The sequence below is a fragment of the Elephantulus edwardii genome, unplaced genomic scaffold, assembly GCF_000299155.1.
Source record: "Elephantulus edwardii isolate Elephantulus edwardi_28Jun2011 unplaced genomic scaffold, EleEdw1.0 scaffold00049, whole genome shotgun sequence".
In the NCBI taxonomy this organism is placed as follows: domain Eukaryota; kingdom Metazoa; phylum Chordata; class Mammalia; order Macroscelidea; family Macroscelididae; genus Elephantulus; species Elephantulus edwardii.
Genome location: NW_006399799.1, coordinates 17,675,984 through 17,694,299, shown reverse-complemented (window position 1 = coordinate 17,694,299; position 18,316 = coordinate 17,675,984). Strand labels below are relative to the sequence as shown.

The 18,316-nt window shown below is 51.3% G+C and overlaps 1 protein-coding gene across 2 annotated transcripts in view; it reads right to left on the bottom strand.

Moving 5' to 3' along the window:
- The window catches only part of PTPRF (protein tyrosine phosphatase, receptor type, F), a 77,540-nt gene that overhangs the window by 37,600 nt on the left and 21,624 nt on the right, over positions 1-18,316 (bottom strand). For both annotated transcript variants that reach the window (XM_006886551.1, XM_006886552.1), the window contains exons 4-5: positions 15,378-15,566; positions 6,455-6,565 (exon numbers count right to left, since the gene is read on the bottom strand). In XM_006886551.1, the coding sequence (XP_006886613.1) occupies positions 6,455-6,565; positions 15,378-15,566 (300 nt within the window). The remainder of the gene's footprint in view (positions 1-6,454; positions 6,566-15,377; positions 15,567-18,316) is intronic.

Genomic DNA, 18,316 nt, shown 5'->3' with positions numbered 1-18,316 from the left:
ATCTGATGTCGGCTGGCAGTAGCATCTAAGCCTAAATGAATCCCTGGATGCTAGAAAAAACAGCTCCAAAGTGGAGTTTGGGCCAATAAACCTTGGACCTCAACCTAAATAGTCCAAAGCTTGACTGGACTTTATTTTACTCTCAACAGTCTCTGAAGGACATAGGGTCTTCAGCTCTCACAGATGAGTCCTGAAGTTGCATTACCCCCTGGGTCACCATTTCCAAAAATGTCTCAAACTTGTGTGTGTGTAGTGTGTTTCATGGGGTATCTGTACCCCTGCACATCAGGCTTCTGAGCATCCCACTTTTTCCTCGTTCACAAGGACAGTAGGCTTCACCCACTTGTAATGAGTCCTGGAGCCAAGCAGGGCTTCCTGCATCTCAGACAACATCTTCCATGCAGTGTGAAGGGGGCTATTGGATGTCTCTACCAGGGGTAGAGATAGGAACAGAGAGACAAATCTCTTGGTATCCTGAGTGCCAGCGGAGCCCTGCCTCCATCCCCAAACCCAGGAGCGGCTGGCATCTCCCTGCAGCAACATCCCTGTCCTTCCCACGCGGTCACAGACACAAGGCCTCTGAAAGGAGGGAGACTCGCCCTGGACTCTGTCTATTGACAGAAGCAGCAGTGGGGAAGGAAAAAACAGGAGCTGAGAAAGATGCATTTAGGGTCTAATCTTGGGCTCCGACAATGCTGGTCTATTACTGTTCCCGTGCATCCCTAGTGCTGACATTTTATAGACAATTTCCAAAACAGGGCCCTGCCATTTCTGGATTATATTTCAGCTGTAACTTTTAAGTCTAATTATTTGCGCTGACAACCCCCTATAATGGGGCGGCGCGGCGCCCGGAGGCATCAGCATTCAGCGGAGTGACAGCCTAATCGCAGGGGGAGGCAGCCCCGCAATCGGCATTCACTCGCGGAAATTTCTCTGATGAAAATAACACAACATTAAGGAGGGGAGAAGGGGCAGGATCCACTGTATCAAGATAAAATAACTCTTTAATAAATAACCTTGTGGCTGCCGCAGAACGGTAATTAAATGCTGGCGCACCCGGCACACAGTTTTAAGTAAAGCTGGAAAAATGTAAGATGTAATTATCAGCGCCAAACGAATTACCAGCCCGCCAAATCCCCCCAGAATATTTAGAAACTCATTTCTGCCTTCCCGTTAAATATTTGTGTACAAGCTTGTTTTGGGTGGGACCACAAGGGAGGAGGAGAAGGGACCAGGGACTGAGAGGGTGGGGGAGGTGGCTGCAGACTGGGTTCAGTGTCTGCTGATGGCTGTTTTCTGAGTGCCCAGCAGATCCGCCCTGTCAGCGAAATGGTGAAACTGAAATGCCCCAGCACTCCTGAGTGCATATGGAAAGATGCTCAGGGCTGTTATCTGAGCCGTGGCCGCAGCCCTCCTCCAACTGGCTCCACTCCCTCGTGGAAGAAACTCAAGTCAGTGAGGATGATGCACAGGGGACCCAACGGCTCAGGCCTGCTCCCTGGGGCTCAGCCTCCTGCTCAGGTAAGCGACCTCAGATCACACAGCCCATATGACACAAGAACACTGCCAGACCCTATTGATGGACACAGCACTCAGGGTCGGGGCTGGAGTTGCTGAGAATTGAGGCCACCAGGGAAGACTCTGCAGTGGCCTTGAGATCAGAGCCTTTCTCATCCTGGGGTCCTTCCCAGCCCCTACAGCCTCTGTGTTTCTTCCTTACAGCACAGGTCCACTAAGCTATGGGTGAACATCTGCCGCCCAAAGGGTAATAAGCTCTTCGGGTTGGAAGGCTTAACAAGAACAGAGATGGCTGGTTGGACAAATAAATATCATCGTTAGTTAGGAAAAATGACAGATAGGTTTGCGGAGAGATGCTTCTAGGGTAGGTGAAGACACTTAGTCTCAATCTATATGGAGAGGAAAAAGTTGGAACTGCAGGCATCTTCCTCAATGAGCCAAACCTGGAACACAAATACCAAGCTGCCCCATCTGGTCTTGCTGGGGATCCTTGGACCTCAAGGACTGGTGGACACTACAGTACTTTTGTCCAAGAGGCATGAGTTACACTTCCTCTTCCCAGTGGTTTTAGGTAAGGTTGGGGCAGTTGTGGATTTGAGGTGAGGGGGCAGGGGCAGGGCTCACAGGTACATATATGCACTATTTATCTCTCACTCATATCCTTCTCTGATTACAACTACTCTTGAGCGCCATCTGCAACAGCCAGCCAGCCTGGCCTGGGCACACAGGTAGGGTGCCGTGTCATGCCATGCACCACACCTACCTGCCCCAGCAAGGGAACCCCTAGAGGAACATGCAGCAGACATGGGGTGGTGCATCAGGACCCAAGCAGCAGAAACATGCAAGGTGAACGCCTGCCCATCCACCCCTGGTCCTGCCTGCCTGCTGGCCCTGCCAGTGACAGCAGAGCCTGGCTGGTGGGCAGGCATGGCTGGAGCAAGCCTGAGGGAGCTGCCTGCACCCGCTGGTCCCTGCTGACGGGAGCATCCCTTCGACGGGCGGACTGTAGATGGGTAAGAAGTGAAAAAGACCAACCTTCTCGCTGATCTGAGAGATGAGAGTTTGGGTTGATGGCAGAGTGCGATGAGGATGAGGAGGGAATAAAAAAAAGACAAGGAGAAACACAGAGAGAGTAAAAACAGGCCAACCTTCATCTGCCCACAAAGCACGGAAATAAGACAAGACTCCTGTGCCCCCACGCACACACACGTGTGCACACAGGTGCGCACGGACCACACTGCTCACGAAAAGACTCAGGACTCATGAAGGACATGGTGGACGGGTGGGTACTGGCAGGTGCCAGGAACGCCAAGGGTAGGACATGGAGAGGTGGAAGTGGGGCAAGGCAGCCCCCATACCTCACACGCACTCCACAGCTTGGAGAAGCCCAGTGAACTTGGGCTCTGGGGTCAGGGCCCACCCAGCCCACAAACCCACCAAGGCACATGAGCTACTAGAACCCCACCACCTTGAGGATGCCCCATGCTGCACAGCACCACAGTGTGAGGTTACTTCTGAAACCTGTAGGGAACACAAAGGCTGGGGAGACATCACTCCCAATTTTAGAGACCGCTGTGGCCCAGTACCCAAGTCCCTGCAGAGAAGACGGAAGGCTGGTAGCCCTGGGGTAGGTAGCCCGGGGTCTGTGGAGGATCCCTGGCAGCTGCGGATCCTGAGAGCTAGGGGGAAGAGACGCTGTGAATGGAAGGAGAGAATGAGTCACTCAGGGAGGGAGTCAGATGGTGACGGAGCAAGAGGCTGGTCCACCCAGCATGTCTGGGCCTGCTAGACTGTGGGTGGTGCTGTGGGCAACAGTGAGCAAAGTTAGAAGTAACCGGATGATCCATCTCTCTGGATAACAATATCCCTAGCAGCAGTGGCTACTGACTGCCATGTGCAACCCATGTGCCTGGGGGCTGGGTCATTATACTCTGTTCTGTGAAATTCAGTCACCAAAGAGCCTCAGAAGCCCTGAGAGTTTTGGGGACAGAGGAAGCCACACAATAGGAAGAGACAGGCCTCAGGGCCAACGGTCACAGAAGGAGGAAAGTCAGAGACGAAGACCAACACAGTGGGAGGCTAGCTACCTATAGCTAAATCACTAGGGTGATTTTCCCTCGGGTGACATGCTCCTCGGGAGTAAAGATCTGGGACTTTTTTGTTTGTTTTCCTGATTGAAAGTGATACTAGCAATTAGGTTACAGATGCTCCTACTCAATAACTCAAAATGCAGAGGACATCCTCCTCTCACAACAGACTTATCTAACCCAAACTGTCCTAGTGTTGAGAGGCTGGGAAGCCCTGGACTAGACTATCCCAGTCTGGATGGTGAATCCCAAGTCTTGATAGAACTGGAGCCCAGCACTTTCTGCTATGTGGAGTCCAGAGTTGGAGGGTGGTGGGAACGTGGTGAAAGCAAGTCTTGCTGTTGCTGCGAGGCCTACAGTCAGGTGTGGCACCTGGGATTGCCTCCGTCCTTGAGTTCTCTTGTCCACAGCAGGTGAACTGGTAGCCAGCAAGGCAGATGGTGCTCCAGAGGAGCAAGTGAAGGTCTGGTCAGAACTCGACTCATGGGTCCTCAGTCTGAAGGTAGGGACTTTACCAGGGCTGAGAGGAAAGTGGGGTCACCTGAGGCAAGGGTTTCAGGCAGCACGGCTTGTCAAATGTCTAGAAGTTCTGTCAGAGGGCCTATTTTAGGGACACAGGGCAGGCTGTTCTTAGTAAATGAGGGCAGGTGTAGGCTTAAGGAGGGGCTTGGATATGAGACAGGTCCTGGAGACAGAGGTCTGGGACTAGTCTGTATACATCAGAGTCCATAGGGGTGTCTGTGTGTATTCCTATGAGTCCATGTGTATCAACCAACAGAGGTCAGGCTGGGACAGCCCGTTTTGAAATCCTTGGTAAGAATGGGGTGGCAAGAACCCGTGAAAAGGATTATGGGAATGGAGCTGTCAAGGCAGTTTAGGAAAACCTGGCAGAACAGGGCTGTCATGCCAGAAGCCGGTCAAATCTTGCCTGAGCACGCCTATGAATAGACAACAGGAGCCCATCAGCAGTGCTGCTTCTAAGGGTTGTAGATAGGCTCACCATGGTCAGCGGTAGCTGGGGAATGCATTTCCAGAGTCTCACTGTCTCACTTACTCCTTCGCTAAGGCCAGTGTGACAGCAACTTCTAAGAAGATTGCCCAGTCAAAATGACAACACAGGAATCCAGACACCTTGGATTAGGGTAGACTCTGTCCGGAGTATTACCTCCTGCAGCTTTTCCCTAGAAAATATGTCCACGCGACAACTATGCCTGTGTAACTGGCCCCGTGTTTCCACTGGCTATGCTGAGCCTCTTCTCTCCCCAGGGCAGCCACCAGGAGCAAAGGGCTCCAGGATTCCAGCCTCTTGGAAGGAGCCCTTGGCTGAAAGAACACAGCATTCTGAGCAGTCTGGGTGGGAGCAGGAAGGCTTGTATGAAACAGAAAGGTCACTTTAACTGCTCCTCTCTCAGAGGGGCACACCAGCCCCCAGTGTCCCCATCAGAAGTCTGTCCAGAGCAGCGCGGCAGTGAAGACACACTGTGGATGATACCACTTAGCTTGGCCATTTGGGTGGCTCTTAAGCTCCTGTCTGCTCTGCTCCACTGCTATTCCTCAAGACAGGTCCTGAGCAAGCTCAGATAAGCCCCAGTGAGCAGGGGATCAGCGACAGAGGTGATAGAGACAGCTCATCCATTCCTCCAACTCCAGTGAAGCATTGCCCACGGTCTCTGAAGAACGTTTGTTCATCATCAACAGCCTGCCACAGCTCAACTAGTCGCCAAACGGGCTGGAAGACTCTTGAGGCCTCTCTGCAACCTCTCTGTGCACCTGACATATAATAACCAGCAATAAGTTCACGGTGACTGGTTGCCTGATTCTCTCTGCCTTGACTGACTAGGCATGTCTAATCAAACAGCTCTGAAATGTGGGATTGCTCCCTCCCCGCCCCATGCACTCAGCCCTGGGCAGACAAGCAGACGATGCCCCTCTCGAAGGCTGCTCTAAGCACTTAGTGTGATGAAATCATTGCTACAAGGAAGCCACATCCACTTTCTATCCATCCCCTGAGTGCAGACGGTTTAACTTTTAATGACACCATCTGTGCAGGAGGGCCAGGTCAGGGGGAGGAGGGCAGGGGTCTGAGCCCTCCGCATCTCCCAGGGCATCACATACACCAGAGCCAACGTGCTCTCGAGACAAGGCAGAGTTGCTTGAGGCTATAAGTATGGCACAGACTGGCCTTCTCAAAACAGTCCCCAGGGGCCCTCTGCTGGGTACCTGAACATGTAAAAAGAGCTCATTTCACTTAGTCTCACAGACTCCCTAAGTCCCCTTACTTTAGGGTAACAGCACAAGTGGAACCTCCAGGAAGGCCCGGTCTGAGAGGAAGTTCATCTGGTCAGGTCCATTCTTGAGGACTCACGCCTCAAAGACCAGACTAACAGCAGTCCTGGGAAGCTATTGTCCTGGGAAAGGCAGGACAGAGTGGAGGAGGGCTAGGCTCAGAGTGCACATTTACACAGAAGCATGCATGCCTGTGTGCGTGCGTGTACACACCCATCCACCCACACACACACGTGATCTCTGCTCAGAAGGCTTCAGGCTCTCGTGGGCCTCTGAGCTAACATGGCAGGACATACAAGAGGTGAAAATGCTCCCAGGAGCAGGCACTTCCCACGAGGCCTGCAAGGAAGGAAAGTAAAGTAGTGGTGACGCTCGGAGCCTGTCCAATGGGAGCTGTTACTGGTTCTACTGCTGCTGCAGAGAGAAGCTGGCGGGGGGAGAAGAAAGACCAGACCCACCACGGTGGCCCGTCACAAATCCACACCAAGGGCTCCAGGCAGCATGCCCAGCAGGTGAAGCTGAGTTCCTTGATGACAGAGGCTAGGTACTGCTTGGGTCCTTACCTCGCACATACAGGTTCGCGGGAGCTGAGTAGCGTGTGCCTGCAGAATTGGTTGCCACACACTCGTACTTGCCTTGGTCCGATTCCTCGCTGCTCTCAATCTGCAAGGCACCTGTGGGGACACAGAGGCAGAGGTCAAGGCATGGCTTATGTTTGGTGCAAGCCTGGGACACGGGGAGGGGGGGATCTTGGCAGCATTTGTGGCTTCTGTTGACCAGATGTCACAGCATAAACTGGCCACACCTTGGCTCCAGTGTTGCTTCTGGGAAGTTCTTGATAAGCCCAGTGCACTGGCTGGAAATGAACGCTGAACTCTGGAGTCCAATGCTCCTGTCCCTCAGTCTTGCTGGGCATGCCTTTGCTCTGCAGGGGCTGTACACCACCCCTACCCCACCACACTCCAGGCAGCACTGGAACATGTTTGCCAACGAACATCCCCCCATTAATGTTCTATGCGAACAGCCAGGCACCACAGAGCCAGGCGTGGGAGCGGCTTGGAGATCTGTTGGCCTGGGGTTCACAAGCATGCAATGCTCTCTCATCAGGCAAGAGCTTGAGAATCTGCCGCCCACCCAAATTCCACAAGAAGGAAGGGGCTTGTCCTGAGCCCAGTGTCTTCTGCTCACAGCACCCATCATCCCTGATCCCCCACCCCCACCCCAGACTGCTCGCCCCACCCATTCCAGCTCCTCTCCTCCTCCGCCTTGCCCTGCTAAAGTGCTTCGACCCACCACGGCTCCTGCATAATTCAAGAGGCTAATGGGGCTGGAGCTCCCACTCGTGCCAGTGCCCAGGGGGGCTGCACTGGCCGCAGACGGACAGAGAGGAGCCAGGACTCGGGTGGGGAGGCAGCTGAAAAGGACCCTTACAAAGAGGAGAAATAACTTGGCTGTTCCTCACTCCCCAGCAAAAACACTTGAATAAACTGCTCACAAGAACACATCGGGCAAAGCTGTCTGTGACAGCAACATCCCCAGGCACAAGTGATGCTCCCATCCCTGGAACAACCAGACAGACAATTACACCCACACAGGACAGTCCAAATGACGGTTAATAACCCTCACAGGACACAGTCTGACAGAAAACCGCCTCCTGTGCCGAACAGTCTGAGTGACCGTAGCAGCACCCAACCCACCCGCCTAGGACACAGGCTGACTGACGTCACATCCACATAGGACACAGACAGAACCTGTTGGACCCCAGGGAACTGCAGAGGAGTCACAGAAACTGTTCCAAGCCAAGCTCATACAGCCCACACCCAGAGGAGGCCCCCTAGGGGTCTGTGCTGTAGCCTCTGCACCAATTGACACCATCCAGTTCCAGGGCAGCAGGAAGGGCCATGAACACCCAGGGCCCCAGAAGTGAGGAAAGCTATGAACATCCAAGCCTGGGTCCCAATGCAGAGGACAAGAGGCTGGCCACCTCTGTGGGCCCGGGACTGCCACAGGCACATGACCTTGGGCCACTCCCTGAGGGTGCCCAGAGACCTAGGTCTGGGCCCCAGAGGCCACTGTACATGCCAAACACCCACCTCTTGGTGGACACCCAACAGGCCATGTTTATGGGATGGATGGACATTATTACAGAAGATGCTCACTCAGATGGGGAGGGCTCAGGCCCGTGACTAGGGAAGGCAGCACTAAGGCCAGCACAGCTAAGGGGTGAGGGGACATCTAATAGCTTGTGCCACAGGCTGGGTAGTAGTGTCTGGTTGACAGCCTGCCTGTGCAAAGATGTTCCTGATGCTGAAAGCCTAGGACTGGCTGGGAGATTCTCAACACAGACTCTATGCCCATTTGTACAAAGAAAGAAACTAAATAGTGTGGAACCCAAATCAAAAACTAGCATTAGGAGCAGCAGTGTCAGAGTTGGTGGAAAGGAGAAGGCAAAGCTATCCTCAAGGGGTAAAGGGCAAGATGTCATTCAAGGAGGCATGTGGAGCACACACCCCATTTCTGCCTTGCTCTGAGCCTGACTTCTGAGACTCACAGAAAGGTGAGAGAAATGATGTGAATAAATACCAAACATTGTACAATGTGTCTGTTCTGAACCAGGTATTAGGCAAATTTTCAATTTCTCTTTTAATTCTCCCACCTCAGCCTCAATTTTAAGAGGAGGAAACATTTCTTTCTTTTTTTTTATTATTTTGTGTGAGTGTACTGTCAAACAGGAGGAAACATTTCTAAGACTTTTTTTTAAAAAAAGTAATGGCATTTAGCGATACTTGAATCTAAATCCTTGTGAGTCCAGAGTGATTTTCCAACCTCCAGGCTTACTGATCCGGTTATTCGTGGCCATGCTTCTATCCTATTGTCACCCCAGAATCTACAAGGTGAAGACCCCTTTATACCCTGATGGGCTTCAGGCACCTGATTCTACCATATTGATAGCAGCCTTTGAATTAGCCCCCAAACTCATGGTAACTCCATGAGTCTGGACTGATGTGATTCACAGCACTTTGATTTCTGGTCCATCTTAACCTGGAAATGCTCATGAAAACTGGCCCATATTAGAGCAACACTACTCGAACTACCAATGAACGGTGGTGGGGGCTGCCCTGAAGATGCACTGGCCAGGAACAGAATCCAAGTCTCCTTTGTATGGTAGAGAATTCTATCACCGAGCCACCAAAGTTGTCTATCTATCACATCGTTCTGTTGTTATGAGATGGCTATGAACCAATTCATGGCTGACTTACCGGGGGGTTTCAGAGGCTGTAATATGCATGGGAGAAGATGGCCCTTCTTTCCCCCCACATAGCAACTGATGGATTTGAACTGCTTGCGTTTGGACGCAACTGTTGCATCCAAAAATTGGCAGTGCAACTCTTTACCCACCAGAGCTCCCTGAGTCTACTCTAAGACCAGGATATTAAAAGGGAAGTCAATAATTGAAACTCTCAAGAAACTAGAGGCCCTCCAGAGAAAAGGCAAGGCTTGTTCATGATTATCTACCTCAGACGCTCCTCCCACAGGAACCCTAGGGGACCCAGGTTTAGTTTCACTATGGGAGCCATTAAATTTTCCCCTGTGGGGTTGGCCTAGGCCTGGGCAGTAGTAGGACCTGCCACCCCCAAAGCTGGGCTTAGCTGAGTATTTCCACAAGTCAGACTTGCAATGGATGAGTCCACAGGAGGGAATGACTGAGTGGAGTTGTGTGGTGGCTGGTGGTGTTGGGTGGGGCCGGGGCTGGAGATGAAGAGGCTGGAGCGGTCAGGATGGGGATGGGGAGGTGACGGACTGGACGGGATGGAGTGGTGGTGACGGCAGTGGTGTGGCGTGGCGAGATGCACGGACAGCATTCTTACCTCTGATTGGTGAACCACCTGGCGAGGTAATTTGAATGCAAATAAGATCAGAGAAAAGCATTAGTACAAAAGGAAGGAAAGCCTCACAAAGCCAAATCAGATAAAACAAAACACGAAAAAAGGGCCTCAAATACACTGAGAAACTGAGGCCCGAGTTAGGTCAACGCAAGTGATGTGTGAGCAAGCGCCAGGCTGGGTGTGGGTGAGGCTGTGTCCCCAGGTCAGTGGCACTGCTTTGAGGGAGGAGAGAGTGAAGGGAGTTCAGCAGGGCTGGGGAGTTGAGAATCAGGAAGGTGAGTAAGAGCTCCTGTGGACGCCACTGGCTGAGGCCAACGGAAGGGGAAGAAGAGAGACAGCAATGCCACCCTGAAGGGCTGCCAAATTCCCATGTGGGTAGAGTGTTCAAAACAACGCACTTACCAAATAGACCAGGTGTTTAAGCAGACAGAAAAAGGGTAAGGGGGAAGCCTTGCCAATGGCTCCCACCAGACCAGGTCTCCCAAACAGACTCAGGGTTAATTTGCAACCCAGAGGCAGCTCACCAAACGGCTAAAAAAATGTCAGCCTGGACGACTGAGCTCTCCTGTAACCTGAGTGGTGAGAACCAGAGGCTGGAGTGCACACCTTGCTGATTCAGAACTTGTTATCCTGGGAATTAGCAGCCAAGGGTGTCGGAGTCCTCGCCCTCCAAATCGTTGGCCCGGAGCTACAAGTGCCCACAGGCTCCCTTCCCAAGACTGTGCTCAGGGTCCCTATTCAGCATTGCCTCATCCAGAGCAGGGAGGAGCCCGAGGGTGGGTGCAGGTCCAGCTGTATCTTTCAGTTCCTTTCTGGGCTCATTTGGGGTTTAAGGGAGAGGAGCTAGAATTCTATGGAGATATAAATACTGATGAAGGACCCAAAGGATAACACTTGCCTGAGGGGAAACAAGGAACCAGAGGCTGAGAAACATTAAGTGACTTGCCCAAAACCCAAGGTCACAAGCTTGTTTGTGACAAGGCAGTATGTGACTAGTCTGTCTGGCTCTAAGACTCACAGTCTTCAGACTGAACAGAGCTGCCTCCCAAAGGTAGAGGCTAGAGAGGAGGCAAGAACCAGGCACTGAGATCCAAGGTGTGTGTATAAGGAGAATGTGCAAAGATTTACCTGAGGGGGAAAAATCATCACAATGATTCTCAAAGTGTGGTCCAAGGGCTCTTGGGAATCATTGAGACATTTTCAGGAGGTCCATAAGATCAAAATTATCTTTCTTATACATTAAAACCCTATTTGTCTCTTTGGGTCTCATTAGAAGAGTTTACAGTGGAGTCTTCCAGAGGCTACATGAGATATTCCAACAAAATGAACGCATAAGCAGAATGGGAATCCAGCTGTCTTCCATTAAGCCCAAAATGAAGAGGTTTGTCAAAGTGTAAAAGAACGCTTCTCTACTGTTACATTTCAGAAAACATAATTATTTTTCAGTGAAAAAATGTTATTCAATGGATTTTAAAGTTATTTTTAAAATCAATTAATAAGTATTTAAAAGTCTCCGTCTTGGTATCTAAAAAGATAAATACAGGTAAATATATAACCTCCACACAGAAACAAAGGCCTCTAATTTTTACAATTTGAGGTCCCAAGAAGCCTGGGGTCCAGGCCAGAGCCTGTGGTGGAGTAGTACCTGGCTTCTGGCCTCAGCTCTTCCAAGACTTAATCTGCTACGCTACATGACAAGTCTCTAGATCTCTACGAACAGTCATTTCTGTACCAAATGGAGACTAATTAGTCTTTCCTATGTTACAGAATGTGAGAGCTAGGCACTGAAAGGGCCTGGGGGTGGTACTCGTGCTCAAGACTAAAGGGGTAGCATATCCAAGCACTGATAGTAGCAGGGCCCACTGTTGGTACGCATAGCCTACCTTCTGATCCATCTTTGGCTCTCTATTTATTCTCTTTGGGTCCTAGCTTCTGGGACCAGTGGTCTCCTGATGCACAAAGACAGGGATCACTCTTCTTCTTCTTCTTTTTTTTTATTTTAATGAAAGTTTACAGAGACTTTGAATTTCCATTCATTCATTGTTGCAAGGGATTTCTCCTCTGAAAGCCCTTTTGTCTTGGCTCCATGTCTTGGGGGATGTGGAAGGAAACTGCTCTTCTGGGTGAACCCATGCAGTCACATATATAGCTGTCCTATATGGTGATGAGGATATGGCTTCCTCACACAGGGGCTAGAAGTCCAGCCATCAGGATAAGGGATCTGTGAGAACTGGTTAGTCCCCTGAGGATCCAGCAGGAGCTCTGAGCCCTTCTAGGAGGTTAGTCTTTGCTGGCTGTTTCCCATTTCCGTTATCTTGGTGCCTGTCCCCATTTCTGTTGAGTCCACCTAAGGTCAAATCTTCCTAGAGGTACCTATGATGATGATGGCAGCATGTTGCTTTCAGTGAGAAAAATGTCTGCTAAAGACACCCTATATCTGGATTGTACATATCACCTGCTGGCCTTCTGCCTGGCTTCTGCTCTGAGGACCAGGGGTAGGTTAGATATGCTGGTCAACAAATGCTGGAGGATTTCTGGGTACTAGGCTGGCAAGGGCTTGAGGTGTGGACAGGATGAGATTGTGGAGCTTTGGGCCCTTAGGCTACTTCTCAGAATCTAAGTACGTGATACTAGAAGTCTGTGGGTCATCTCACGGGAGTGTTCTCAGGCCCTAGATCTCCACATGTAATCCCAAGTGACTCCCTTAACTCTACTGTCAAGTGGGCAAGATAACCACAGCCTGTCCTAATTCACAGGGTTTCAGGAGAAGCAACCGCAGCAAAAGGCGAGAAAGGACTTTGTAAACTGTCAGTGATGTGTAAATGGTGAAGGTCCCTGTACACAGCCAAGTGCCTGGGGACAGATTCCACTCCATGAAGGGATGTCCCTGCAAAATGTGTATGAACAGCCCTTTTAATTAGTCACAGGATGGGAACAAGGTCAGGGGCCAGGGTCAGGCAGTAATGGGACAGAGTTCTGTCTGTTACTACAGAAGTAGGAGAACTAAGGCCTCTTAGGTGTTATCAGGCTCTACCGCAGGAGCTGGACTCTGGGTTAAGGACCCTCAGGTCATAGCTTTCAACATGGGAAAGGCTGAACCAGAAGACAGGTTCTCCTTAGACTTAAAAGCAGAGGAAGAATTGGACATGCATCTGCAGGGACAAGGTCCAAAGCTGGTGGTACAGTCAGTCATGTTCATGGAATCACTCATTTAGCAAGGGTTCAGAGATGTGTCCTGTGGCTGGGCTTGTCTTGGGCCTTGCCAGTGGATTCGGCAGAGGTGAGTTAGACTTGGTGGAATGCGAGTGGAGGGCTAGGAGGTGGTGAGGCTAGGGTCAATGCTGCCAGTCTGGAGGTGGAGAAGGAGAGGCAGGAGAGAAGAGCAGTACGAGCTGCTAGAGGCTGGGCATTAAAGCGAAAGCTTTTACTGCCACTGTCTTAACTTAATCCTTACTATTAACTCTTTTTTCTGGATAAAAAAATGGAAGCTCAGATAACTTAAACAACTTAGCCAAGACAGTATAAATACTACATGGTGCAGCCTGGACCCAAGGCATAAAGTGGAAGATGTGAGAAGGGGAAGAGCAAGAAAGGCTCAGTGTGCCTTGCTCAGGAGGTGTGGCTGGCTATGTTGGCAACGAGGCAACGCAGAGGCTGCCAGAGCAAGGGCAAGATGCAATAGGTAACAGCTGTTGACAATGGACTCAGGAAACACTGCAGGTGGGGTCTGGGGGACCTAGGATACAGCAAGAGACTTGGCTGGAGAGGGTCAGGGTGTCAGTTTCAGGCGAAACTGAGAGATAGTGTTGTCACTCAGTAAGGAATGACCAGCAAGAGAAGGGAACCGCTGTTTGGGAATAATATTACACCTCAGTCATGGTTAAGGTGACATTCAGAGGCAGATTTCTGGGTCTTGAACTCAAGCAAGGCTTTTGGGCCAGACAGATAGAACTGGGAGTTGTTGGTGTTGAGATAAATCAAGCTACTAGAGTCCAAGAAAGGCTTTGGAGTAGATAGTGCCAATGAAGCCAAGGTAGGGCTCAATGGCTGAAGGCAGGGTCCGTGGAAGACAAAGAGGCAATCAGAGAAGCAGGAGGGAAGTCAGGAGAGGGCAGAGTCCTGAAAACCCAGGAAAAGCAGGAGGGAGTGGCTGTGGAGGAAGGAGGAATGCCCAATGCTGCCGAGCTGTCAAGGAGAATAAGGACTGAGTAATATTAGGAGAGCCACGGGCGGGAAGTGGCTACGGGGCAGTGAATGGGTGGCACCGGGCCTGGCTCAGAGCAAGCACTACATAAATACTTGATGAACAAATGCACACAATGGCGTGCCTTCCCAGAACTGCTGCCACTTATGGTCAATGGTGTTCCGGGGAGGAGCTCAGGCCTACAGGGAGGACTGTCTGCCTACTTGAGGAGCTGCCTGAGGGACCAGTGAGGAGATGCAGAGGAGCTGAACCATACTGGCTGCTGTGTGGGGCCGGGCAGCAGCCGCAAACGCTGCCTGCCGGACAGTTTCCTGCCTTGATTATGGCTGTTTTAATTAACTGTGCTATAGCTGCCTCCATCTTGTTGAGTTTTAATTAAATTAAATGAGCTAACACTTCATGGGCTGTCTCAGGCGACTGTGGCTGGGGCCAGAATCCTGCCCCTGCTGAGTGGCTCATCACTTCCTTCTCTCCTGGGCACTGGGAGAGCCTGCCTGGCAGGAGATGGGAGGATGGGCTGGCACCTAAGGAGTGGCAGGGGTGTCTCTGGAGCCTGCAGCGGCCAAGTCATCTGCTCCCTTGTGATGCTGACATCTGACAGGTAGTAGGGGCTCCGGCCAGTGGTGGCCATCCTGCCGGAGGCCCATCATCGTATAGCTGGCAGAAGGCTTCTGGAACAATGTTTGCTGGTCTAGCCCAAGTGGGTGGCAGTTGCAGAGTGCAGCCTAGCTGATTCTGAACCTTCTCTCCTGCTCTGTTCCCACAAAAAAATGGAATCAATTATCCTAGCGGGAGTCTCACAGGCAGATCGATCAACATGGCGACACCTCCTGCCTGGTCCCTACAGCAGCCTTGCTCCCAGGACTCCGAGCTGGCTCGACTGAGATATTGAGAGGAGACAGGTGGCTCTGGTAGCCAAGGGACAGGACCACAGTCACCCAGCTTGGCAGTGAGGACTTTGGCTCTAGGTTTCCTAGGTCCAGCCTTTTGAAAGCTGATAAATCAGGTATATTTGGCCTCTTTTCCCGGGATAAGCCCTGCTATATGGAGAAGCAAAGACAAGCACCATTCAAGCCCCTTTCTAAGGGCATAGTGGAGGACAAACATGCACAGCACCCTTTTGCGGGGTCCAAGTCCAGGCTCGACATGGCACGGGTGCTGCCGGGAGCAGGACTGGTCCAAAGGCTGGAGCCTGACAATTCCAAAAGGTTAGGGCACCAGGTGGGTCAAATGCAAGGTCCAGCCCTCCCCGCTGGCTTCCCTCAGCCCTGAAGGCTCAGCCCAGGCCAGGGCAATCCTGTGGCTCCCAGGCACGCAGCCAAGAAGGAAGGCTGGTGAGTTCTGCCCAACTTTCCTGACATCTCTGAGGGCCCCACACTCCTGCCTTCTCCTCACCTGAACGCAGTTGTTTGATGCGCCCGTTGCTGGTGGTGGGGTCCACCGGGAGGAAGTCCTTGAACCAAGAGATCTCCGGGTCTGGGTTTCCGCCTGCCGCACACAGCATGGTGGCCGTGCGCGCCTTCTCTACCACCTTCAACTGAGGCCCCATGTCGATGGAGGGGAAACCAGGGGGCAGCTGCTCCTCTGCAGAAAATGAACAGATGTACATGTTAGGGTTGACTTGGCCTGTCTCGTAGGGTCCTGCTGGGGGCAGTTTCCCCCAATTCCTAGGCTGTCGGGACCTCACAAATCTCCCCTCTCCAATCTTGAGTTTTAGGAATAAAGTTTGTACAGATGTGAGGACCCATAACCCTGAGTCCCTCTGTTCAGGCCTGTCCTTGTGCAGGACCTAGGGGGGGCTTCAGAAGGCCCAGGGAATTTCTAGGTCTTGGAAGTATATATGTCTCAGACTGAAGACAGCAGCATCTATTTCTGGGCCTTGAAGAGGAGGAAGACTGATGCTCTCTCTGCTGGCCGCACCAGAAAGTGCTGCAATGGTGCCAAGGTGTGGGGAGCCCACTTGCTCATGTGGCAATGACAGCCACAACTTAGCCCAAAGGCCTCATGTTGTCCAAACCTGACTTTCATTTGTACACAGTGTTCCCTCCACTTCTGCATCCAGCCTTTAGCATCACCCACAGCAAAACCTCAGGTCACAGTCCAAGGTCTGGTCCTAACCCTGACTTACACTATACTGAACACCTGGACCCTGACCTGTACTCACTCGTCCAGTCTTGACTGGTGCCACAGTCAGATGTTGGGGCCATGTGGCACTACTAGATAAAGGAGTTCACAGGAGATAATAGATGATGCAGGGAGGTAAAACTCCACTGTGGCTCTGGCCTCACTTCCCTGTGTGCAATAGCCGCTCCCCAATGCCAACAGATTCCACACCAGCCTATGGAGGTGTCCACTCCCCAGTGCAGACTAAAATGGGACTCCCAGCTGCACCACTAACAGCTCTACAGCCTGAAAGAGCAGCATATCCTCTCTGTCTCTTTTCATCCGTACAACAGGGTTGGAGTACCTACCATGTAAGGCCAGCTGCTGAGTTACTTTATCTGATAAATCATTCGAGAGTGTCTAACACAGAATCTCCCGTCAATAAATACTAGCTGGTGGTAGTATTATTATTATTATTATTATTATTATTACTATTGCCAGTAAGGGATGAACCACTGAAGCAGACAGGTTCAGGATGACCCTTTTCCATCCTGGCCTGGTTCAAGGCCTCTTCTATACCCTACTCCCCTACCAAGACCAAAGCACAGGTGAATGTGAGGCAACACCCAGTGAGGGAAAGGGGAACATTTTGTCTTTTGTCATTCTCCTAGAGAAAAAGCTGGTCTTCATTGTAGGAATACTAGGATGCTAGCACCCCTCCAACTTTTCTCCCACACGCCCAATGCAATATGGGTGCGTGAGAACATTTACTCGGGTCAGGTTCCAATGCCAAGAAAAAGGCACAAGGCATGCTAAGAAAGGAAAAAAAAATATAAAGACTTGCTGGGAGACAGCCTCTCTTGAGACTTTCAGAGACCCAGGGACTGGCTAGGAGGAGGTAAATGTGGAAGCTAGAGGAGCCTCAACAGGCAAGGGCAAGATGTCCCTGTCTGCTGCCAGCCCTCAGGGGGAGGTCAGCCAAGGTTTCAGCTGCCAGGGACATGCTATGGGGACTGTAGCTCCATTGGGGGTGGGTGTCTCAGGGTCTGCAAACAGTAGGACTTCCAGCAAGGCCCAGTCGCCCCATCCTTTCCCAGGAGTAGGTGTACATTTCCCCAGCTGCAGCCCTATAAATTCCGGATGTAAACCCTGTGTCTCTTTGACTGTAAATATGATCACGCAGCACTTTGACTTTTAGCTCTGATTTTTAAAAGGAGAATCTTAAACAGTGGCAAGAAAAAGGAGGTTGGAAATGAAACAGGGCTTGAGTATATACCAAGTAGGGGGAAAGACTTTCTTTGTCCCAGCTACTACTAGCTCTCACAGGACGACGGCCCTACCTGGCTCTCCAATAGCTTTGGGATACTAAGGGCTGCTGGAGCTATCAGAGCCTCCTAGGGTACCAGCCTTCTTTTTCGAATCTCAGTCCTATCTCTACTCAGTCCTCCTAAGCAATAATGAGGGGCACCCAAGGCCTGTCCACTGGGGGACTGACTGAAAGGCCCTTTCCACAAACATTCTGATGGGGTCCAGGAGTCACACGGCCTCTGTCCTACTAAGTACTGACAAAGGAGAATGAAAAAGTATAAATGTCTGCAGTCCTGTATCCCAAGAATCTATTCTAAATTCCTGACACGGGGAAGGTCTTTGGGATTTATGCCAAATTAAGGACAATTAATTTTCTTCCCTCAATTATCTCGCCCTCAATGGCTCCGTCCTTGGCTCAAATCATCCCTCAGGCACCATTGCCAGAGCCCAAACAAGCAAGTGTTAAGAGCTGCCCATAAAACAGCGGGACCCAAAAGCAGGACTCCTGTGCCAAACAGGCTTCTAGGCAGAACTCAGAAGGCTGCCGCTATGCCACCTTGGGGAGGCTAAGTGTGGCTCTCAGGAGGACTCCAGCACCTCAGGAACGACTTGGTGTGGTCTATTCCGACATCTCTCAGGGCGGCCTCCAGCACATTCAGTCTCGGCCAAGGACAGCAGCTGTGTACTGATGGCTGCCATGTGTCTGGCCAATCTGAACTTTGGGCACGCTGGTATAAACTGGACCATTCTACCACCCACCAACCTTCCAAATACCCTTGCACCCTGATCTACCTAGGCTATGGGTCGAGGGCAAATTTCCCAAGCTGATGTCATGTGATCATTCCAAACTGGTCACAGTCGGTGAAACAGAGGACCAAATATGAGGAACACTGGATTATATTTACGGAGAATTTACTACGTTA